Source organism: Gorilla gorilla, chromosome 16 (genome assembly GCF_029281585.2).
Source record: "Gorilla gorilla gorilla isolate KB3781 chromosome 16, NHGRI_mGorGor1-v2.1_pri, whole genome shotgun sequence".
NCBI lineage: Eukaryota > Metazoa > Chordata > Mammalia > Primates > Hominidae > Gorilla > Gorilla gorilla.
This window is the reverse complement of record NC_073240.2, coordinates 85,413,989-85,439,554: the sequence shown is the minus strand read 5'-3', so window position 1 is coordinate 85,439,554 and position 25,566 is coordinate 85,413,989. Positions and strand designations below refer to the sequence as shown.

The window sequence follows — 25,566 nt, the reverse complement described above, 5'->3', positions numbered from 1 at the left end:
GAGATTGGTGTCTGGATTCTTCATGCTTTTAGGAATTAAAAAAGAATTCTCTGTTGCTACTCCAATGTGAAAAGAGACCTATGCAAGGATCTTAAGCATCAGTAATTACAACAAATGGATTTATTCTTATTTCCTGTATGATGTGAAGATAGGTTAGAAAATATAAGTATACAGAATATCAGAATGTGACCAAAATTTATCTTTTCAGAAACTTGTAATTTGTATATTACTTTTCCAGCAGAAATAAGAATGTTGAAGAAATAAATATAAGCCTGTGTAAATTTCATTGTATTGTGGTTGTCAGTCATTGCAGACTTATCCTCTCTGCTATCCAGGGTGAAGGCTAAAAGCCCACATTCATAACTCACACATTAGTGGACTTATGGAAGCTGAACTTACTGAACCACATTGAAATAGATCACAGAGGCAAGTACCACTGACTATAAGCAGTGTGGTTGGGACAGTCAAACCAAAACAACCAAAAGCTGTGCTCCATCAAGGCAAAGAATATGTTCTATTTATTTTATATCCCTGAAGATTTAGTGCAGAACTTGGTGAAGAACCATGGAGTCTAACACAGAGCAGGTACCCAATTTCCAGCCTTTATTTTATTTTATTTCATTTTTTTTCTAAAGACTGGGTCTTGCTATGTTGCCCAGATTGATCTCAAACTCCTGGCCTCAAGAGATCCTCCTGCCTCAGCCTCCCAAAGTTCTGGAATTACAGGCATGAGTCACCTCACCCACAATTTCCATCCCAGCCTTTATAAAGGATTTTGGTTTTTGCCTTAGCTCTTCAGTTTCGTAGGATTTCGTTATTTATTATAAGGAACTTTAATCTCAAGTTAATTAAAAATAACTTTTTTAACCCAAGAAATTAAAAATTTACTTTTTAACCCAAGAAATTAAAAATATTACTTTTTGTAAAGCTAAGAAGCTTATTACATGTACTTATAGTTCAGCTAAGTAATGAGAATCAAGTTATTCATTTTCTATTTTTGGCTTTATGATGGACTCTGAGTCTCAGCTTCCTCAACTACAAAATTTGGGTTAGTAGGTGTCCAAGGTTCATTTCAATAATATTATTCCAGGATTAATGATAAAATATACCCTTATAAGGCTAAATTGCTGCTTACCTGAGTAGTAAAAGGCTACCAACTTCAGCTTTTCTAAAATTTGTAAAATGTGTTCCTGATACACAAGAGTATATCATAAAGCAAATGGGCACCTTAACATCACCCACCTGAATACTGCATTGCATTTCTGACAGATGAAAGGTAGTTTCTCTTCTCATAGCAGGGCAAAAGGTGCACAGTGCCACTAAGGATAATCAACCTCAATTAGTCAAGTGTCAAAAAACTTGTATGTTTTAAATGGATTCAAAGGTAATTCTATCTACTCCAAGGTATATAACCAAGATAAATAAAAACATATGTCCATATAAAATCATATACATGAACGTTCACAGCAGCACTATTCTCAATACCCTAAACATGCAAACAACTCAAATTCTATCAGCCGATGAATGGGTAAAATGTTGTATATCCATATAATGGAATACCACTTGGCCATAAAAAGGAATGAAGTACTGAAACATGCTAAAACATAGATGAACCTTGAAAACACTACGCTAAGTGAAAGATCGCAGTCACAGAGGACCACATATTACATAATTCCATTACATGCAATGTCTATAATAGACAGTAGTGGTTTCCAGGGGTTAGAATTTGAGGGAAAATGGGGTATGATTGCTTAAGGACACAGTGTTTCTTTGGGCAAGCGTTCTGAAATTGATTATGTTAATAGCTGCACAACTTTGTAACTAGAAACCACTACATTGTATACTTTAAATGCATAAATTGTACGGTGTGTGCATTCTATCTCGATAAAGCTGTTACGGAAAAAAAAAAAAGAGGAATTTATCACATGAGTTCAGCCATCCTGGAGGTGGAATCTAGGGCCATCTCAGTGGGTACTGAGAACACAAGGTAGATTCTAGTATTTTAGTAAAAGGCTCCAAAAATGAGGTCTGACAGCAGTCTCTCTCAGCTGAATTAGAATTCACCTGGTCATCTCTCTTTGAGCAACTCTGATTGGTCTGCTGAGTTCCAAGTACCCAGCATGCTATGCTTTCCCAACTTGAGGGGATCTTGCCAGTCAGGAGAAGATGAAACAGGGATTCTACCAACAGCACCTAAAAGCTTGAGATTACAAGGTAGATGTTGGGGTGTGCAAGCAACAGCTGGACTTGCTTCTGCTCTCCTAATGAAAGACACAGCTCCAAGTCTCTAGTGAGACTGCAGCAATGTGGTGACTCAGAAGCAATGGAGACAGCTGGCATTTTGTAGTCATACAGTAGAAAGTTCCAGACATGTATTATTGTGACTGAATAGGGGACCATCTTTGCATCTCCGTGGCTATCTCTAGAGGGTTTCCCCAAACTCATCAAGAGAAAGCACCAGTTCCCAAATTGCCAAGGGCATGTTAGAGTTAAGGTTTCCAGGACATAAAAAAAAACACAAAAAACAAAAACCAAACAAACAAACAAAACCCAACAAACAAAAAACAACAAACAAACAAAAACGTGTCCAGGGTTCTGAACTCAAGAGCAGGCAGGAGTTCGGCTTGGGCAAGAACAGACACAAGGCAGTGTGGGGGGCAACCCAGACAATGTGCTGTGGAGGGAAGAGATGCAGCGGATGTTTAAGGTTCAAGTAAACCAGAGAGGCTAAATTCCTAGCTAGATGGCATGGACTTTTAGCAACCAGACAGAAGCAAGTAAGGGGAGAAAGAGTCCAGAGGCAGCTAAGGCACCTAAAGTCCACATGTGCAACTCTGTCCGCAAGGCAGTAGTTTAGGGGCAGCCTGGGGGTAAGACACATGCCACTTTAGCTGGGTTTACTGCCAGGCTAGCAATGTTATACAAAAAGTGGCAAGGATATGCAGGTATAGAAGTTGAATTAGACAGGAAAGAGAAAAACAGATACAATCAAGCCATAGAGACTGAATGATAAGGATTGAGAATTCAGGCTCAAGAGCGAGGGGTTCAGGCACAATGAATGGGTCATGAGCTCCACAACTTGATAGGGAGTTTCAAGTAATGGGCTCAAGACTGTTGGGAGGAGTAAAGCATGATCTTGAGCCAAGAGCTCTAAGACAGCATCTCCTTGTGTTTTTCCCACCATTGGCTGGATCAAGAGCAGAGCACATTCAGGCACCAAGCTCTTTACATAGCAGCTGGCTGGAAGGCACAGTCAGGGGTCAAAGGATGAGGGGAAGGGGTGACAGGGGCTCTGGATTCCTGGTCAGACCCAGTCTCCTTCATGTAAGTAAAAGATATAGTTTTCTTATTTGTTATTTCTATCTTTTTACTTTCAACAGAGCCCTCAAGAGTGGCTCTCTGGACTCCTGTTAACCACTCCTTCACTCCCTTTTGGATCCTAGATTGTATAAATCATCAGGGGGCCAACTTCTCACCCCAAAGGGGTCACCTGGCTATACAACCACTTTCTAATCCTAACAGGGTTTCCTGGCTGTGTATGTCACCCTCTATGTACATAAACATAAATCATGGTGATTAGTTTGTTCCCCTAGGTGCTGGCCCAATGTGCGGATATGAACCCAGATATTTTCTGAGGACAAACTCTGATCTAGAGTTGCATCAGATATTGCAATTCCAGGCTACCTCAATCTATAAGACTGCTTTATGAACAAGATTGCCTTAACTTATCCATTCTGCATTTTCCTATTTATTTCATATGAACCATCTCAGTCATGCAGATTCTTAGGCAAACAAACATACTTTTTTTGGTTAGTATATAGTCCCACTCTCCTTTACCTTTCTAAAATAATCACTACAAAAAAAAGAAAGAAAAAGAAGAAAAAGTATCATTTTCAGTTATTTGAATGACTTCACCTCCTTTAGACTTTTGCTAATTTGCATATTTGGCTTACCTGATTGAGTAATTTCTCAAACCACTAGCAACACACAACATAACTGTCCCTTAAGCAAAGGTTCAAATACCTCCCAAGCATGTTGCTGTGCAAGGGGTGAACCCAGCGTACTCCCAGTCGTAAGTCGTCTCACTGTCCTCAGGGAGAGGGATGTCTAGCTCTTGGGAGGCCGGGCTCTCATCACATGCTTCCAGGAGGCAGGGCCGTTCCGTGGGCAGCTTGGGGCCTTCACACTCTTCCTCGGGCAGCTCAGTCTCAGTCTGCGTGAATGTGAGGAGCACACGGCACTTCACCTCGCGGACCTGCACACCCGGCCCACACGTGGTACTGCAGGCTGACCAGGGTTCTGGAATGAACCTAGGGAAAACCAGGAAGCCACCAGAAAAGGACACTGAGGGTCATTAAATATAGGCCAGAAAAGGAGGAGTGACACATTCAACGAAGGCAAAAATAACCAGCTTCACTCGGTGGAATTCCACACATTTGGAATTTTATACTTTTGTTGATGGTCAATAATGCAGTTAACAAACGTTCAAATCTTACTAGCAACAGAAAGAGTAATTCACTAAACATATATTCTACTTTTACATCCATTTTATAATTCGAATCTGTGCTATGGCCTTTGCAAAATTATAAAGGTTTTCTTTAAGATTTAGTAATAAATAAACCATCATATGGAGATCATTTCTAATCTAATTTATTTTATAATATGGAGATTTTCACCAATATTTATTCAGTAAATTAGTATTGAGCTTATCCTCTGTAATGGGCAGAGTAGTATTAAACTGTCTCAAGTTTAGGAGCTAAATTTTAGGGTATCTTAAATACTTTCTACAGAGTGGATGAAGCCTTAATATTCTTTTATGTTTAATACACAAGTGCACGAAGCTTCTGGATCTTCTTCAAAACAAAAGAAATATTGCACAATCTTGCTGAACAAAGCATTTAATTCTTATTCCGAATTATTATCTACTAAATCAAAAGTCATCAAACTATGACTAGCAGGTCAAATCTGGCCCACCTATCTTTGGTACAGCCCACCAGCTGAGAATCATTTTTATGTTTTTAAATGGTTGGCAGAAAAAAAGATATTTTGTGACATGTGAAAATTACATAAAATTAAATTTTACCATGCATAACTAAAGTTTTACTGGAATATAACCACACTCATTTTTCCACCTATTGTCTATGGCTTTTGTGCTACAACAGAACTGAATATTTGCAATAGAAACCATTTGGCCTACAATGCCTAAAATATTTACTATCTGGTCCTTTACTGGACCCCTGCACAGAATTTTGAAAACCAGATTCCGTAGGGACAGATATATTTAAGATACTCTGAAAAAACACTTTGTATCTTGAGATATTAATAAGTGATAGAGGAGAAAGAGTTCAGTAATAAAATAAGTTTTGAAAACTTAGGGCTCGATAATGTTCAACAGATTTATTCACTGCAAAACTTTTCCAAAGACTATGAAATATAAATGCAAACTACAAATGCTTAAGAGAGAGATATTATGTGCATCATTTCATAAACTTAAGTGAATATAGACCCTTATCCATGGGATTATGTTCTACTAAATGACTTGAGAAAACACTGCTAAGATGTTTGTTTAAGATGCAGTTCCAAAGCTTAATATTTCTAACCTCAGAAAGACAGGGTTGTAAGGTTCTCACAGAGTCATCCAACCTTCTTTCCCCAGGCAAGACTTAAATATAGTTGTCCAAAAAAGCACACCCCCAATCAGCAGAATGAAATGCCATTACTATATACATGTCCTGCAAAGAAACATCAATCAACACAAAACATGTTGTTCATTGTGTTGAAAATTGTTAGTGGGGAACCCTTCTCTCTAATTCTCAGATTCCATGTGAGGGCTTGCTCAACTCCCCAGGATGGGGCAATGCTGGAGTTAATATTTGATGTGTCTTTTCTTTCTCTGCTACTCTCATGGTAGAATTGGAAAGGAGACTGGTTAAAGACGAGAAATCCCTACAGTGTAATAATATGTAGTCATTTAAAAGGACATGGGTTTAGGTATGAATTGATAACAGTCTTCTCTTGAAGACTGTTAAATGAAATAAATACATTATACATATATGCTACATACACACAGTCTATAACATACACTATCTATATATACCTATATACTATTTTTTGATTTTAGAAAAAAGAGATCATAGTACATGAACTGCCCCATATGTAGCATGTTTGTATGTGTGCTGGTTTATGTACAATTTCTCTCTTCTGGAAGCAACTGAAAGTGTCGGAACTAGAGTGTGTAAAGAGGGAGGTTTTTACTTTATATGTTTAAAAGGTTTAAAGTTTCTAAGCATGTGCATATTTTACCTTATGGTCATTAATTTTTTCTCTCTTTTCTCCTTGGTAATAAAAAATTAAAAATTGGGATTTTGTTTTAATGGGAAGTAGATATTTTCATTCAAATTGGACTTCTATATCTTGGTGATAGAGAATCTCGAGAGCAGATGAGGTAAGAAAGTTCACCTTGACCAAGCGTGGTGGCTCACGCCGGTAATCCCAGCACTTTGGGAGGCTGAGGCGGGCGAATCACCTGAGGTCAGGAGTTCAAGACTAGCCTGGCCAACATGGCAAAATTCCGCCTCTACTTTAAAAAAAAAAATTACCCAGTCATGGTGGTGCATGCCTATAATCCCAGCTACTTGGGAGGCTGAGGCAGGAGAATCGCCTGAACCAAGGAGGTGGAGGTTGCAGTGAGCCAAGATTGTGCCACTGCACTCCAGCCTGGGTAACAGAGTGAGACTCCATCTCAAAAAAAAAAAAAAAAGTTTACCTAAACTCCCAGTAGGGCAAATAATGGTTATACTCAATGTCCTCCTAGTTTTTCTGTATATTTCAAGTGGTTTTCAATGATCTTTTTAAAAGTCCTGTTAAAAAGTAAATGTTAGTTCTGTCCAAAGTAACAAGAAGTGACTTAAAGGTTAAAAAAAATAAATAAACCCACGGCAACTAAAAAATAATTACACATAATCCAGCATGATTTCCTTCTATGTATTATTTTTTATTTAAATTAAAGATATTATAGTGTTCATACAATTCTGAATCTTGTCTCCCCTCACCAATTTTTTTTTTTTTAAAGAAAGAAAGGAATACATTCAAAGACCCATGTCTGGGCAAAACACAACCAGAGGAACAGGCTGTGTTACCTACGTCTTTGCACATGGAAGAACTTAAAAAGAATATCATTTCACTGATGTGAGAGTTTCGAGATGAGATGATGAAACAACAGAGTAAAAGGGAAAATGGAAACCAACTGCGAAACATAATAACACTATTGTCACAAGTCTAACAATTCATAACTAGGAAAAAACAGAAGAAACATGGCTGAAGATCAAATTAATGACACAGAGGCCAGACTTGGAAGTGAATGCAGTATTGAGAGAGAGAGAAAGAGAAGCTGCAAAGAAAACTTTTATAGGGATGGAAATGTTCTGGATCTTGAGTGGGACTGGGGTTTGAGGGGTACATACATCTGTCAAAACCCATCAGCGGGCGTGGTGGCTCATGCCTGTAATCCCAGCACTTTGGGAGGCCGAAGTGGGTGGATAACCTGAGGTCAGGAGTTCAAGACTAGGCTGGCCAACATGGTGAGATTCCGTCTCTACTAAAAATACAAAAAATTAGCCAGGCATGGTGGTGCATGCCTGTAATCCCAGCTACTCGGGAGGCTGAGGCAGGAGAATCACTTGAACCCAGAAGGCAGAGGTTGCAGTGAGCTGAGATCACACCACTGCACTCCAGCCTGGGCAACACAGTGAGACTCCACCTCAAAAAAAGAAAGAAAAAAAAACACTCATTGATGGTGCACTTTAAATAGACACAGTTTATTGTATGTAAACTACATCTCTATAAAACTGATTTTCTGAAGCACAATTTTAAGGGACTAAATTAAAGAGAACCTAGGTAATCCAATATTGAAGATAACTGGATTCTTCATGTAGAGATTCCAACGCATGAAACAGAAAAGCTGCTCAGAAATAAAATATGAAAAAAGTGACTGAAATACATCCTGAAAAGGTACACTGTCTTTCAGGAAAAAGTAATAAAAATGATGAGCATAAAAACCTAGAATTGTAGGCAGAATAATGGCTCCTCACCCCTGCAAGTACTCCCATGCCCTAATCCCCAGAATGTGTGAATACATTACCATACACAGCAAAAGGGACTTTACAGGTGTGACCTCGAGATGGGAAGATAATCCCAGATTACTTTGGTGGGCTTAATCTAATCACAGACATCCTTAAAAACAAGGATATCACTCTGGCTGGAGTCAGAAGTGTAAGTGGACTAATAAGCGAGAGGGATTTGAAGTGTAAGAGGAATTTACCCACTGTTGCTGGCTCAAAGATGGATGAGACCATGAGCCAAGGAATGCAGGTGGCCTCTAGAAATTGAAAACAATCTCTCAGCCCACAGTCAGCAAGGAAATGAAGATCTCAGTTCTACAAATGCATGGAACTGAATTCTGCCAATTATTCAAATGAGCCTGGAAGCAGACTCTTGCCAAAGAAGACTTCAGACTGACAGACACCTTGATCCTGGCCTACTAGTAACTGGAACAGAGACATCAGCTGAATCTACTGGGCTTCTGACCCACTGAACTGTGGGATAATACATTTGTGTTGTTTTACACCGCTAAGTTTGTGGTCTTAGCAGCTATGGAAAATGAATACACCTGGCTAACAAAACTTTGAGCATGAAGAAAGAATTGTCTAGGTGTCTAGGCACAAAAAACAAGTCTCCTATAGGAACACAAAGACAGGGGTACCTCGGATGCACACAACATTCAAAACCAGGAAAAGATAGAGTAAGAGTTTTGAGAGAGAGACAGAATCAGAGTCCTATGAATATTATGTCCGGTAAAACTGTTATTCAGATACAAAGGTAATAATTTTCTGTAAAATAAGAACAATAATATTACCTACCTAATGGTATTGGGTGGGTATTGGGTGAGAATTAAATGTAATGATGTCTGAGTTAAAAGCTCAATAAGTACAATAAAATAAAAATAGTAACATCAGACATTCATTGCATTCTTATTCCTGTGAGACACTGTCTTCAGTGCTTCAAACAAATTCCATCATTTTCTTATAACAACAACCGTATCAGGAAATATTATTATGCCCACTTTACAGATGAGAAAACTGAGGTACAGAGAAGTAATCAAAGGGTATAGAACAGCTGCTAGCATTATTCTACACGGCCTCACCTGTATCAGAGGATACAGAAGCACTTAAAGATCATCCAGGATGACAGCATATGAATCCAAAGACAATTTGACAATGCTCTTTTAGATAATTTATTTTTCTAATTCCAGAATAAGAAAACAAAACACAAATATCCAACTGCTAAAATCATTCTTCAGCACAAGAGAAGAAGGCAGCATGTATTAGTGAAAGAAAAACATATCTTGGGACACTTAAACACTGTCAGTAGGAAGGTAAATTAGGACAACCTCCATGGAGATTTCTCAAAGACTTAAAAATAAAACTGCCGTTTGATCCAGCAATTCCACTACTGGCTATTTACTCATAGGAAAATAAATCATTATATCAAAAATATATCTGCATTTGTATGTTTATCAAAGCACTATTCACAACAGTAAAGATATGAAATCAACCTAAGTTCTCACCTATAGATAAATGGATAGAGAAAATATAGCCTATATACACAATGGAATACTATTCAGCCATTAAAAAGAATGAAATCTGGCAGGGCGTGGTGGCTCACACCTGTAATCCCAGCACTTTGGGAGGCCAAGGTGGGCAGATCACTTGAGGTCAGGAGTTTGAGACCAGCCTGGCCAACATGGTGAAACCCTGTCTCTACTAAAAATACAAAAAAAAATTAGCCAGGTGTGGTGGTGCATGCCTGCAGTTCTAGCTACTAGGGAGGCTGAGGCAGAATTGCTTGAAGCCGGGAGGTGGTGTTGGAGTGAGCTGAGATCACATCACTGCACTCCAGCCTGCGTGACAGAGCGAGACTCCGTCTCAAAGTGAAAAATCAACAACAACAACAACAACAACAACAAAACAATGCCAATTTACTCATTTTAAATCTGGAGAAATCAGCAGAAATGGCACCATTCTAGATGTTTATGATAAAAATTATATAGGTTTGAATGTGTTAAAAATGAAATTATAGTAGACAAATCTCCTGCTATTATAGAAAACAAATCAAGTTCATATAGATCATGTACGAAAACATCAGAAACAAGGAAACATTTAAAATGGAGACCAGAACTATCAGTAATAAAAAATCTATTTAAATGGATTAAACTTTCCTTTTAAAAACAGACTCTCGCTCTCTCTTTTTTTTTTTTTTTTTTTTTTCCAGAGACAGGGTCTTGCTCTGTCACCCAGGCTGCAGTGCTGTGGTGTGATCACGGCTCAATGCAGCCTTGAACTCTGGGGCTCAACCAAGTGAGCCTCTCACCTCAGCCTCCCCAATAGCTGGGACTACAGGTGCCTGCCACTGCACCCAGCTGGTAATTTTAAAACCCACAGATAATACAAATAACACAGAATGACTTCAGATATGTAAAAAGTAAAAGAATAAACAAAATGAGATAAGAAAAATACAAATGAAAATATAGTGGAAGAGCAAAAAAGCAGGTATAAATATTAGGAAAGAATAAACATAATAGACAAAATTATCATATTTGAAAATGACATAGCTATGAAAAGTACTAAAATCAACTGAAAAATTTTGGAAAAAACCAAAACAGTTCAATAAAGTAGCCCATAACTCTGTGTGTGTGTGTGTGTGTGTGTGCACGTGTGTGTGTGTGTGTTGCACTATATAAATATATAGATACATATACTAAAATTACCAGTTTTCCCAGAATTCAGCCACACTTACTGTTAGCTGCCAGGCACTATGCTAAGCATATTACATGTATTATTTAATATAATTCTCACCATGACCTTATACATAAATATCATTATTTTCCTGATTTTACAGATGAGGAAAACTGAGGTATAAAATACTCAGGGGATTCTAAGCCTAAAAACCTGAATAAATGGAGAGACCACATGCCCCTGAATGGGAAGACTCAAAATTAGAAAGATGTTTATTCTCCCCTAATTAATTTAGAAAAAATGCAGTTCTGAGCCAAACGGCTGAAGCAATTTTTTTTGGGGGGGGGGAGTTGGAAACAGATAATACAACTCTAAAGTTTTATGTAAGGTTAGGTGAGAACAATCAAGAACATTTTTAAAAGGAATAACAATTACAGAGTACTTGCACAGTTTAATAGAAAAAAGTATTTAAAAGACACAGTAATTCAAATAATATGGTACTGGCACTGGAGTATTATTTGTACAATGATGTCATTTTAAAACCAAAGTGGGTAGTTTACTCAACAGATAGTGCTAGGGGCAGTTGGTTAATTACTTGGAAAAAATTGTTAGATTGAGGTTACATATTACATGTGAAAGTAAATTTCCCATGGATCAAAGTTAAGTGCAAAACATGAACCATAAAAAAAACTACAAAATAACATTTAAAAAAAAAGATAATCTCCTGATTTTGATGAACGTATGCGGAAAAAGGCAAGCTGGAATACTGCTGCTGGCGAGAGAAGCCAGCACTGATTTCTCTCTAAAAGGAAATTTGACAGTAGAAATTAAATGCTTATCCCTGGCCCAGAAATTCCACGCCAGAAAATATGTCCAATGAGACAATTAGAGATGTGCAATTTGGAATTCGCTGCAGTTTTATTTATCATTGTGAATAATTGGAAACAAACTGCAGACCACCAGAGGGATCTTTCAAAAATGTAATTGAGATTATGTCACTTCTCTGGTTAAAATCCTTACATGGCTCCCACAGCCTCCTGATAAAGTCCAAGCTCCTTAGTGAACCATGGAAGACCCTCAAGACTTGCTGGCTCCTCCAGCTGCATCCTTGCTGCCATTACTGCTCCCCGGGCCCATCCCCCTCGCCCCTCACCCACCTCAGACCACCTTAGCAACCTGCATGGCCTACATGGGCCAGTGAGCCTGCACACAAGCCTCTATTCCAAATACCTGACATGCTGCTCTTCTGACATTGTAGGACACTCTAGGATCTCAGTTCATGTACCATCTATTTCTGGAAACCATCCCTGATCCCGAATAACACCATAACGTAATTATAATGCATTGCAACCTTACAATACCATCATGCAGTCACTCACTTCTCTGTCTACTCCCTTAGATAAACCCAAGGATGGGTGAAACTTGAATTCAGGACATCTGACACGAAACTGCAGCTCTTTCTAGTCTTACGTGCCATAGAATCACTGTCCACCACTTAATATCTCCAAAACAATTCCTTTATGTTTCTACGCCTGTTTCCTCAGCCCCAAAATGAAAATAAGAATAGCACCTCCTCATAGGGTTGTTGTGAGCATTAAACAACTTAATCCACGTAGAACACTCAGAACAAGGTCTGGCACAAAGCACTCCTCAATATTAGTTGTTGTTATCGTTGTTGTTGTTAGAAAAACAGATTCCTGAAATGTCACCTAATTTGACATTAGCAAATATAATCTCCACAAATGGAGAAGTTAAGTCAGCAGTGAAGGAAACATACAAGGTGTGCTAACTAAGTCCATCCTATTTCCTTAGTTTTTGTATATGAAAAGCGACAGCGAGGGCAACAAGTTTGCTGAAGTGTTAAGAATCCCATAGAAACAAACGAAGAGACTCCAGGGAGGAATTTTAAAACAACCATGAACCAATGAACCATATCAACTGTCAACACATTCCACAGCTGAAAGCTAAGAAGGTCAGTACTGCAGTTCCCTTGGCTTAGATTTATACACTATAATTTTTATTTTCCTAATTTTAAAAAAAGCAAAAAAGCCTTTTGAACATCCGCTCCCTATGTAAATTCAGAGCTCGAGCCATGGTAAACCACAGAGGCAGAAATATTTATCTCCTTCAGGCTGGCTTGGCAGGCTCTACTGGAGGGATGTAAAATACAGCTGCGTTCATCCTCTCCTTCACTGTCAACAAGCAAGCATCCCCAAACCACAAAAGACAGTGGTAATAAAAGGATGCACTGGAAGCTGAGATATGTTGCGGTTTTGTTTGGAAATCGAGGGAATGAATAGAGTCAGAAGTGGTGGCAGGAAACTATAAACTTCACACTAGATGGCCAGGACCAGGCCAGAAACTGCCAGGCAGTGTGAATTATGCAGGAAAATTGCAGAGCGACCACAGAGGGAGAGATGGCAGAAGGTGGGAAGAGGCAGCTGCTTGGGCCAGGGAACAGGTGCTGTCTGCTCAGTCTTCAACATGGGGGAAGAAAGGGTGGTGTCCTTCAGGAGTAAAGAACCTTTTGGCTTTGCTCTGTGAATACGAGGAGGAAGAAACCCCTAGCAAAGTCAGGTGGGGCTGACAGAAAAGGCAGGCTTGGAATGAACATAGGGCCTGAACCTCACTGTAGCTCCTATGATATCCCCCTTTTCTTTCTTTCTTTCTTTCTTTTTTTTTTTTTTTTTTTTTTTTTTTTTGATGTGGAGTCTTGCGCTGTCACCCAGGCTGGAGAGCAGTAGCAGGATCTCAGCTCACTGCAACCTCTGCCTCCCGAAATCAAGCAATTTTCCTGCCTTAGCCTCCTGAGTAGCTGGGACTACAGACGTGTACCACCACACCCAGCTAATTTTTGTATTTTTAGTAGAGACAGGGTTTTACCAAGTTGGCCAGCCTGGTCTCGAACTCCTGAGTTCAAGTGATACACCCACCTCGGCCTTCCAAAGTGCTGGGATTATAGGCGTGAGCCACTGAGCCCGGCTGATATCCCCCTTTTCTAATTCAATAAAGTAAACAGTATTTTCTGAACTTTAAAGGGACCTTAGGGACGATCTGATCCAGTGGTTCCCAAACTTGGATATGCCCACTCCCCTGCCAAAGTTACCTGGGGTATTTGTTTAAAATGCTGGTGAATGAAAGAGAGACAGAAAATAGAATAGATGTTACTAGAGTCTAGTGGGAGGGAGTAAGGAGTTATTGCTGAAGGTGAACAGAGCTTATCTTGGGGGGTGATGAGAAAATTTGAGAGATGGGAGGTGGTGATGGGTGCACAACAATGTGAATGTGCTTAATGCCACTGAACTGTACACTTTCAAATGGTTAAAATGGTAAGTTTTGTGTTGTGTATCTCTCACCATGATAAAAAAAAAAAAAAAAAAAGATCTGGCAGCCGAAAGAAAAAGAAAATGTTGGTGATGGAGCCCCACTCCTACAGTATCTGACTCAGTGGGGCCCGGAAATCACCACATTTTAAAAAGAAGCACCACGGGTGATTCTGATAGAATTATTGAGGATAGCATTTCAAAAATGGTATTTTGATTATTTTTTTAAAGACTTCTTTTTGAGATACATAATTATGAATGAAATGATGTGCTGTCTGTGTTTGCTTCAAAAATGATCGGGGGTAGTGGCAGTGGTGATGGTTTCGATGAAACAAGAGTGGCCCTGGGTTGATAATTGTTGATACTGGGTTATGAACATGACATGGGGATTCATTACACTGTTTTCTCCTCTTTTAAATAGGTTTGCAATTTCCTATGATTAAAAAGAAAGTTACAGAAAAAGACTTAACAGGTGGGGCCACTCCCAATTAAGAGGGGAGTGTAATTAAAGAGGAGGCAAGAGGCAGCTTGCTGTGGGCAAGAAACAGCCCGCAAGTCAGTGTGGCTGGAGCATCCCACTCAAGGCAAAAAAAAGGAGGTGGCCAGACATGAGGCTGGGGACCAGGAAAGGTAATACCCTGCCAAGTCCCAATGGGCATATGAACCCACATACATCTTTGAGTGATGGGGAGACATTTGGATATTCTGAACATTGCAAAGAAAGAATTAGACTTGGCCAGGTGCGGTGGCTCATACCTGTAATCCCAGCACTTTGTGGGGCTGAGGCGGGTGGATCACGAGCTCAGGAGATCGAGACCATCCTGGCTAACATGGTGAAACCCTGTCTGTATTAAAAATACAAAAAATTAGCCTGACATGGTGGCACGTGCCTGTAATCCCAGCTACTCAGGAGGCTGAGGCAGGAGAATCGCTTGAACCCGGAAGGCGGAGGTTGCAGTGAGCAGAGATCACGCCACTGCACTCCAGCCTGGGCAACAGAGTGAGACTCTGTTTCAAAAAAACAAAAAGAATTAGACTTGTGCCCTACCTAGATAGACTACTCTGGTGGCTGTGTTGTGTAGGGGTGGATTTGAGGGCAGCAATTCAGGAGCAAATTACAAAGCTGTTGCAGGTGTCTTGGGAACTGATTTCAGGACCTGTACAAGGATGGTAGTTTGGATGGAAAGGAGGAGCTGGAACCAAGAAAGATTTTAGTAAATATAGTCGGCACAACTCAGTGGCTAATTACACATCAGAGAAGAATGAGAAGGAGCTAAGAAAGAATCCAGGCTTCTAGTTTGGGGAACTGGATGGACTGCAATCCTATTAACCAAAAGAGGACATACAGAAGCATTATCAACTGTCATCTAACTGTGTTTTGAAAACAAAAGATCTTGGTAGGACCCATCATTCTAGACAGAGGACTCTGTGACCTTCCTTCTGTGACAACTACACACTCTCTCTCAAGTACCTCAAACCCTTTTCTTTCTATAGACTCCTTCCCTTACAGGATTGTAGGTGATCAGAGATGTGAGAAGGTTCCAGCAGCATTTAGCCTAATGCCTTCCTTGTACAGTTGGAAGGTCTACAGATATTAACTGACTTGTGCAAAACCATATCTTTTTAATTTAAGATTGCCCTAACTTCAAAATGAAAAACAACAAACACATACATATACACTTTTCCATCAGCTTGACTACCAATCTTTGCTCCTTCTTTAGTACTTAAATACCCATTGCTCCATTTTCTTCTTTTTTGGAAATTTATTTCTGAAATATCCACAATGTTTTATTCTCTACCCTTTGAATGCTACTACTCTAAAATTCACTGAAAAAGCCTTTCTTGTTAATCAAAGTAGGCTTTTCTTTTTCCTCATGGATTTTCCTTGTCTTTCTGTGAGATTTGAATCCATCTGCTGCTTGCCTCCTTGCCTCCTTAAACTCCTTCCTCCTTTGGTCTCTGGAATAATAAGCTTTCCTGGGTCTTATTCCTCCCTCTCTCCACTACTTTACTCCCTTACCATCTTCCTCTTTTGATTCCCCCTCTTCCTCTAAATCTCCAAGCTTCTGTCAGGAGCCCAACACTCTTCTCTTTTTACTCAAATACTGTGAAGCCATTCCCCCTCACATGGTCCACAGTTTCTTCTGTGGTCATAGCCAGCACTGACAGTGGTCCACGTGGAGAAGTCTGTGCCTGTCATGAGTGTGATGTGCCAGCTATGTTGGCCCACATCACTTTGCCACATGTGCCTTCTCAAGGCGAAGTAACCCACACTGCCCTGGGGCTCACCACTGGGCTGGACCACAGTTAAAAGGGAGACTGACAAATGAGAGTGGGTTCTGAAAAGCACAGGAGGTTGGGAAGGGATCTAAAAACAACAGTTCATGAAGACTGCTGAAAAGGCTAGGAATGATGAACTTGGGAAAGACAAAGCTCTCGGGATCCATGGCAGCTTTCTTCATATTTGTGAAAACTTGTCACATGGGATGGGGCATAGACGTATTTTTTTTTCTGCTTCAGAGAACACAGATTAGGAGGTCTATTCTGTCTCATCAGAAGAAAAAGATCTTGCAAATAACGGGTTGCTCAACACAAGAATGAGGTGTCTCTTAATGCAGTGAACTCTGCCCATTGCTGAAGGAGTTGAAGAAGAAATGCCTGCTCCGAGAGGGAAAGTGGCCAGATTACTGCTGAGACCCCTTTTCCTCTGATGCTCTGGGAATTGCTCTCTTCATAGATAGCCTGTCAGCACCAAAGACTTAACATGTTTGACATGGAATCAGCTGTTCTGTTCAATTACTTGAGTCTATCATTGGTACTGTTGTTCTTACAGATTCCTGGACTAGAAATCTCAGAGCACCTTTGATTTCTTGCTCTCTTTTTGTCCCGATATAACTGCCTCCAGAATGCTTCTTTGATTTCCTCTTGATTCTTAATTTCCACTGGCACTGTTACAATCCAGATCCATCAAATCACATGCAGATGGTAGTCATTGGATTTTTGAGTTGGAATGAACCCTGGAGAGATTAAGCCCAACCTGCTCCTTTTATAGGTAAGGAGAATAAGACACAGAAAAATTAGACTTGTCTTAGGTCATGTAGTTAGCAGGGGTGGTTCTAAGCTCCAATACTCTTAGTACCTTGTTCTTTCCATTTCCGTATGATCACTCAGGCGACTAATGCATTTCAACTTAATTGATTTTATAGAGATTGACTATGACTTACCCATGGAATGACTGGTTTATTTGTATGATACTATGATGGTTCATGGTCAAATCACATGCGTTAAAACCTAGAAATTATCCCCAGTCTCTTAAGTGTAGCAGACCACTGGATCTGCTTTGAGTTAAGTAACACTGTTCTTTTCTGTGCTGCTCAGAGAAACTGCCAAAGGAGGACTGCTGAATCGTGAAATAAAGAAAAATTCTAGCCAGCTCAAGCTCTCTAGAGTCTGTAAATCCAGGTCATTTGGATATTAAATGTATCACTGTACTCCAATGAGTACAAAAATTACATATATCATGTTAACTGGCTGGCTATGCCCTGATTATTCCCACAAAAGGTCCTGGACTCACGTTGGTTCTTCTGTTGCTATTCTGGTCTCTTCTAGTTCTTGTGCTTGTTTCAGCCAAGGCAATTTTGCTTCCACTGGACTTTTTTCTAAGAAAAAGAGAACATAAACAATGAGCCTAATTACTATTAATCATTAAGGACTTGGATAGGTGATCATATTGGCTGAAGATTTCATTTATAAAGAGGTCATGTTTTTCAAATGTAAGTTGAGTTCCTTAGTACAATACATTAGGTGGCTGCTGGAATGAATTAAACATTTCTGCTGTATTTTAAAAAAATTAATACATTATTAAAATGCAACCAAAATGATCACATGATACAGTTGAATATGCTGTCAAAGTTAACATAAAAATGCCTTTTATAAATCAATACCAATTTCTGTTGTTCATACATTGAAGCTTTTACTTCAACCATATCAGCTTGCTATCTTTGGTCACATTTTATTTTTGCCCATGGAATGCAAACATTAACAGAGAAAGGCAAATAATATGAAAGTTAAGAAAGTTGGGGGGGATGAAGGAGTCTGTGTTATAGTTTACTCAGACTTTTACTGTTGTTGTAGTTGTTGAGGGAGATGATTACCAATTACATCTGGCATGGAGGAACAAACTGTTGCCCCTTCCTGTCCTTTGAAGCCTCCTTGATGTGAAGAAAGGAATAATCTATCTATGAAGTGAGAAATAAAAATAACTTTAGGGTGCTTCAAGGAAACTAAGGACACTATGAAAGTGGCTATGAAAGTATCATAAATGCAGAAGGAAGGAAAAAAGACTTCACTGATGGAGTTAAGTAGTCAATGTTTGTACCTGTCATGGCAACTAGGGATTTTTCTGCAAGATAGACATACTCAAAAATATTTATTGAATGGCTAATTATGAGGCTATTTGTATGAATAATGAACCCAGAAATAACAAAAGAGAGTTTTACCATCCTCTCTCAAGTACTAAGGAGGAGTCCTTCTTACTAATAGTTGGGAATAATCTTTTCTCCCATTTCAAGATGGAAGATACTTTTCATGAGGATGGTTAACATTAAAGAACATGGAAATAATTATGTACAGAGAAGATCATATATCAGAGAGATGATGCCAAATCCTCCTATCCCTGGATGCTACCCATTTCTGCTCTTTCATGTGGAACAAATGTGAACTACTGGAGAGATTATAAATGCATCCATAGATCTCCACTGGGAACGGGAAGTTTTCATTCATTCCACGCATTAGTACACATGACAAAGATGACATCATTCCTCCCTCAAAAATCTTACACTCCAGTGGAGAGGTAGCTATAAAGAAGAATGAGAATCTTGGGAAAAGAATAATTTCCTCCTCCTCCTCTACTTCTTCCTCTGTTTCTTGCTCTTCTTTCTTGTCTTCCTTCTACTTTTCCTTCCCCTCCTTTTTTAATCTCCCCCCCCCACCATTCTTCTTCTTTTACTTCAAGGGAGGGACTGCATTTAATTTTCTTATGTCCACCAAGAAATGTTAGTATAAAACTAGATAGATAGGAGCTACTCCATCTGTACTGAATCAACAGGAGCTCAGTTTTCCCTCCAGATGAATAATTCACATATATCTAACTTCTTTATCTAGATGGGAAGGTCTATTGCAATCTGTCAATAAAACAATTTTTATAACAAAGTAGTAAGTTGAAAGGGAAATGCTACAATATTGGAATGGGAGCTGGAAAATACCATTTGATTTGAATTTACAGTGCACCACAGACTTACCTTTTGGTTTATAACACGGGATGGGAATGACACATTCTTCTTTGATGTGTAACTTCAGTTGTGGATTGCAGCCCCCAACATGCTCTCCGCGGTGGTTAATACACAGAACAACCCGGTACCGTAACCCTCGGCCACAAGTCACTGTGCACTTCAAAGAAGAGAAGAGAAGCCAATGCATTTCTTTTAAGAGAACCACAAAGGCATTATTTTATCGTATGCAAAGGAGAGCCATTGAACTACATAAATGTTAAACACAAAAGACTTTTAGACAAATATTATGTAAGGAAGGGTACAGAGGCTAATTTTCTGTGATGCTTGTATTTCAGGGCCCCTCTTTTGTACAACCTTGTTCCACTTCTCAATTCAAAAAGTATTTAAGGTGACATCATAGTTCAATAAATTAAAAATGCCCTGAAATCTTACTGCTCAAATATCAAAGAAACTTGTTACAAGTTTTCTCAAGTTTGATTAAACGTTTACATGACCCTACCCAAAATAATTTTTGAAGATGAATGAAACCTTTCTGAACTGTCAATAAAAATATAATAAAATTCTAATGAATTATGCAAGAGGATTATTTTTCTATTCTGTCTATAGAAGTCAGTCTTGCAAAACTGCTATCATATAACGAGGCCATCAAAGAGTATTCAGCCAAACACTATAGAAAAAAATACTACAGATGTATCCCCATACATCTGTAACTGCCTGCAGTTAAAGTTAATAAAAACATTATGCTATTATTTTTCTGAATTTTTGTGAAGTTTGTGTTGTCAGCATTTTTTTCTTCGATTATTTGTTTATGATTTGAAAGTTACTCTTGCCTATGAGTGGAAGGTTTTCATGTCATATAAAAATCTAGAATAGCTTTTCAAATTTATCTGTTATGATTTGGTTCTGTGTCCCCACCCAAATCTCATCTTGAATTGTAATCCCCATAATCCCCACTTGTCATGGGAGGGACCTGGTAGAGGGTGATTGGATCATGGGGGCAGTTTTCCCCATGCTGGTCTCATGATAGTGAGTGAGTTCTCATAAGATCTGATGGTTTTATAAAGGGCTCTTCCCCTTTCATGCTCTCTCTCCGTCTCCCGCTGCCTTGTGAAGAAGGTACTTGCTTCTACTTCACCCTCCACCATCACTGTGAGTTTCCTGAGGCCTCCCCAGACGTGTGGAACTGTGAGTCAATTAAACCTCTTTCATTTATAAATTAACCAGTCTCTGGTAGTATCTTTATAGCAGTGTGAGAATGGACTAATATAATCTGCATGTTGGGGAGTGTACATATGTATGCATTAAAAGGATTGATAGACTATATTTTTTGAGGACCATATTGGGTTTATAGAAATATTGAGCAGACAGTACAGACAGCCCCAATCTTCCCCTTCACCCTTTTTTCCCCCTATGATTTTCCCTATTATTAACATCTTGCCTTAGTGTGGTGCCATTGTTCCAACTGATGAACCCCTATTAATACATCATTATTAACATAACTAATACATCATTTAATATATCATTATTAAATATTGTCAAGTCCAGAGTTCACAATGTGGTTGTTGTCAGCTTTCTAAAATTTGTAATTTCTTATAATTTCCTTTCTGATTCTAAATAAACATTCTCTTCAATACTCAATATTTGTGTTTTATATTCTTGTTTTTGAGGAGTCCCCTCCAATCTGTACAAACTTCAGACCCCACTAATTCTGGATCCACCCCAGGGAGGGGCTGAGGGTTCTTGGTTGCCTTTGGTTGCCTGCTATGGGAAAGGCACCTCCTTCATTTTTTATCTCATGAATCCTCCTGACCCACTTCCATGTCAGTAGCTTCAGGCTCATTGAACAGATAAGCAAACGGCCCACCATCTAAGGATCTTGCTCAAGGTCACACAGTTCCTAACAGGCAGAGTGGAATTCCCTCCCAGAGCCATCTATTGCCAAAGCCATGGCCAAGCCACTGCTTTAAGGAGCTTGAAAATTATTTTCTGACCCCCTAAGCACTTTGTACCTGGGTGTTGCTAGGGACAAGTTTCAAAGATATGTTTCGAGGATATGGAGGCTTTTCTCAGTGTACGCACATCAGGCAGAATATTGGGAAATCTCTCTAGTTCATGATGCCACTCTTGAAACCACTGAACAAATACTTTAATGAGTTCAGCGAAGCTTGAGATTACCCTGTTTTTGGAAAATTGACTCACCTACCCCCAAATTTATCAATTTGAGATATATATAATATTGAGTGGCTGTTTTAGCCAAGAAAGAAAAAAATTCACCCAAAAAGAAAGAAAACAGTACAAGATATAACTATACTACAACTGGTTAATCCAAAGGAGTATCCTCTCCTTTAAAACCACTCTTCTGGGAAGCCAGACACTTCCCCCAATGGCACTGTCAGTGTTTACAACGGTTCCAAAACTCCTCTGTGGAGCTGCATATGTCCTCGATGATGGAAAATCCTCATCACTGAGAATATATTTGATTTTTGAAAAAAGTGAAAAGTATTAAGGGTGAAGTATGGTGAATGAGAAGAGCTAGTTAACATCCTCTATTCTGATAATATACATAATGATAAAGTCATGATATTTATGGGGATGGAGGGTGATATAAAAGCTCTAAAGCCAACATAAAACATATGGCTAGGACTTATGAGAGCTGAAAACAAGCTCTGCAGTTGTAGAAATAATGTTGATTGGGGGCTGAAAAAGTGAAAGTCCCTAATGTCTCGATAACAAATCCTTTTGCAGCTGAGATGATATTCTTTGCTTTCAACAAAATAGAAAGAGGACTTAAATTGCCAGCAGAAAGACCCTTAAAAATAATTTTTGATGATAGACCATCACATGAATTCTGGCACATAACTCAAGAGTTCAAAGAACAAATCGACCTTGCTCAAATAAAATCCTTCCATCCCGGTCTATTGATTTATGTGAACAAGCTTTCCCAGTGTATACATGCAAAGGCAAACAAAACAAAATAAGAAACCAACAGTAAAAATTAACAATAAAATCATTGCTGAACACGTGGCTCATTCTGATGATGAATATATGGACTATTTTTTAAGTTCCACTTATCTTCTATCAAGATATATTAATGCATGTACATGATGAACTAAGTGTGTATTCAAATGAAAATGTAATTTTTATGTGTTATTCTTATTTACCAAACTTTGAAATATATATATATATATGTTATTTTGACTGTGTATTAAAATTAACTCAATTCAGAGGAATATTTTAAATACTTAGGGCCTTATGGCCACAGGAAAGTAAAATAAATTAATTTCAATGATCATATCTATTTTCTTGGAGAGAAGTAGAATAGTGTAATTAAAAAAAGACTTTAAAGCATAAAAATACATTATACTAGAATAAAATTCTGTGGGGAGAGTAGATTGCAAATGTGAGTTCAAAGGGAGAAATATGCACAACATCCAAATTGTTAAAGAAGAGCTCGCCCCTGTATTTTTTAAATGAAAGATGGCAAAGACAGAAATTATCATGGCATTTAAATTCCACTAGACAGATTTTTTTGAATGCTGCAACACTCTTATTTTAAAATGTCAACACTCACAACATGTTGAAATGATATTCTTTGTAATTATTTAAACTTGTGATAGGAAATTTTGGATGTCAACCTAAATATATGTGAAGAAATACGTAATTCTCTAATCTTCTTTTTAGGGAGTATGTGACCAAAAATTAATTGGTAACTTCTTCCCTAGCAAGTTTGAATAAAGTTCTTACAGGGTGATGATGTTTAGTCTGGGGATATCAGAAAAAGATTAATATGGTCTTTACTTGACACTTGTCCTTCAGGTTCAAGTGCTACCTCCTTTCTGAAGCTTTTCTGACACCTTCAGATGGAGTGAATCATTCCACCTTGTGCCTCTGAAGTACTGGGCACATGACACTACTCATGCACAATACAATACTGTATCACAACTTTGTTTGCATGCATGTCTGTGCAACTAGATTCTAAGCTTTTAGGTGGTTGGAGCAAGTTGTATTTACTTCTTAGCACGGTAGCTGACCCATTGAATAAATATATGAATAGATACATTAATGCACGTATATGATGAACTAAGTGTGTGGAAATCACTTAAGAAAGCTGGAGAAACTTGAGTCAACTACATCTCACTCTCTAGAAAATTAAAGGATTAAGATTAAATTATTAAATACCAATGTCTGCATTTTTCATCTTTGACTAATCCAGCTGCATTTTATTTGTTCTGGAGGCTTACTCAGTCATCTCTTTAGAAAGTGAAAACTACGCTAATTTGACATGAACCTTGTTATACCTCTGAGGTGTCTTCCTTCTTCTGTTTTCTTTTTTCATACAACTTGACCCCACGGATGATTTCTAAATAGGCTGCCTGCCTCTGGTCTTTCCCAATGTTAGGCTCTCTTGCCTCAATTACTTAAAATATATTATGTCTTCACAAAAATTGTGAAGGTTCTTAGTGGCTACTGGATCAAGGACACACACTTTCATGTCGTGTCAGCATTTCCAACTTAATCTCCCAATTCTTAGTAACATGGGTCATCTCTTCAATCTCTTAATCTTCCAGTTCTTAGTAACATGAGTCATCTCTTCAAATCTTCAACTTTGAGTCACTTCTTGTCATTACTGCCTCTGCTCAAGCCATCTCTGTTTGGCCAACTCCCTAACACTAACCCTAACCCAGTGATGCTTCTCAGGTTCTTGCTTGTTTACATTCTTCAAAGAATTTAAACAATTTAAATTTTAATTCTTGCTTGTTCAAATTATTCAAAGATGGATTAGGCACAAGGGCAACAAATAATTCCTGATTGACTCTGCTTCAACATTTGTTCTTTACAGATTTGTTCTTTACAGTACTTAATATTAATTATGCTGATAATTGTATGGAAATATTATTATTAATGTCCTTAATATTAATTATTCTTACCTACCATGATGCTTGTGGCCTTTCTTACCTCGTCCTCCAACTGTCTTCCTAAGCTCTTTGGAGTAGGAACCATGCTCTTTTACCACTTTTTTTTTGTCTCTATGCTGTCTAGCACCATGGTGGGCATATAGAAAATATCCCTTAAAATATGAGAATTAATTAAAAGTGGCATATTCTCAAATCTTACCTGAGACCACTCCATGGCAATCCACTTGGGGCAATCAAACAGATTACAAGTTTGCATAACCTTGGGTTTGGGTGCGTACATGCACTTCCATTCTTCCACCTGCAATATCTCTCCATGCATGGATTCCTCTACACACACAAAGCTCCGTCTCTGAATCCCTCCTCCACAGGACACGGAACATGCAGTCCAAGGATTATGTTCCCAGCTCAAAAGCAAACAAATAAAATTATATTATTTATTTGTTGTTTGTTTGAAGTTTGCAAAGATGGTGGCAAAAAGTATGGCCTTAAGGTATCAGTTGTGGTTCAGCTGAATGAGCCTGGGACTGGGAGTCATAAGACTTTATACTTTTTTTTGTTGAGACAGAGTCTTGCTCTGTCACCCAGGCTGGAGTGCAATGGCGCAATCTTGGCTCACTGCAACCTCTGCCTCAAGGGTTCAAGCAATTCTCCTTCCTCAGCCACCCTAGTAGCAGGGATTACAGGCATGTGCCACCACGCCCGGCTAATTTTTGTATTTTTAGTGTAGACAGGGTTTCACAATGTTGGCCAGGCTAATCTAGAACTCCTGACCTCGTGATCCACCTGCCTCAGCATCCCAAAGTGCTGGGATTACAGGCATGAGCCACTGTGCCCAGCCTTTTTAAAATTTTAATTCATTTAGTGTTTTTTTTAAGATGGAGTCTCTTTCTGTCACCCAGGCTGGAGTGCAATGGCAAGATCTTGGCTCACTGCAACCTCTGCCTCCTGGGTTCAAGCTATTCTCCTGCTTCAGCCTCTCAAGTAGCTGGGATTACAGGCACCTGCCACCACGCCCGGCTAATTTTTCTACGTTTTAGTAGAGATGGGGTTTCGCCATGTTGGCCAGGCTGGTCTTGAACTCCTGACCTCAAGTGATCCGCCTGCCTTAGCCTCCCAAAGTGCTGGGATTACAGGCATGTACCACCACGCCCGGCCAAGACTTTATTCTTAACTGCCACACACAAATTCTTGTCACAAGGTACTTAGCTCCTCACATCTGGGGTTTTTGTCAACTGGGAATAAT

General features: G+C 38.9%; 1 protein-coding gene across 5 annotated transcripts in view; it reads right to left on the bottom strand.

Moving 5' to 3' along the window:
- The window catches only part of ADAMTSL3 (ADAMTS like 3), a 392,199-nt gene that overhangs the window by 122,254 nt on the left and 244,379 nt on the right, over positions 1–25,566 (bottom strand). For all 5 annotated transcript variants that reach the window (XM_055362792.2, XM_055362793.2, XM_004056691.5 and 2 more), the window contains 4 exons: positions 24,523–24,727; positions 19,417–19,564; positions 17,691–17,775; positions 4,024–4,310 (listed from right to left, as the gene is read on the bottom strand). In XM_055362792.2, the coding sequence (XP_055218767.2) occupies positions 4,024–4,310; positions 17,691–17,775; positions 19,417–19,564; positions 24,523–24,727 (725 nt within the window). The remainder of the gene's footprint in view (positions 1–4,023; positions 4,311–17,690; positions 17,776–19,416; positions 19,565–24,522; positions 24,728–25,566) is intronic.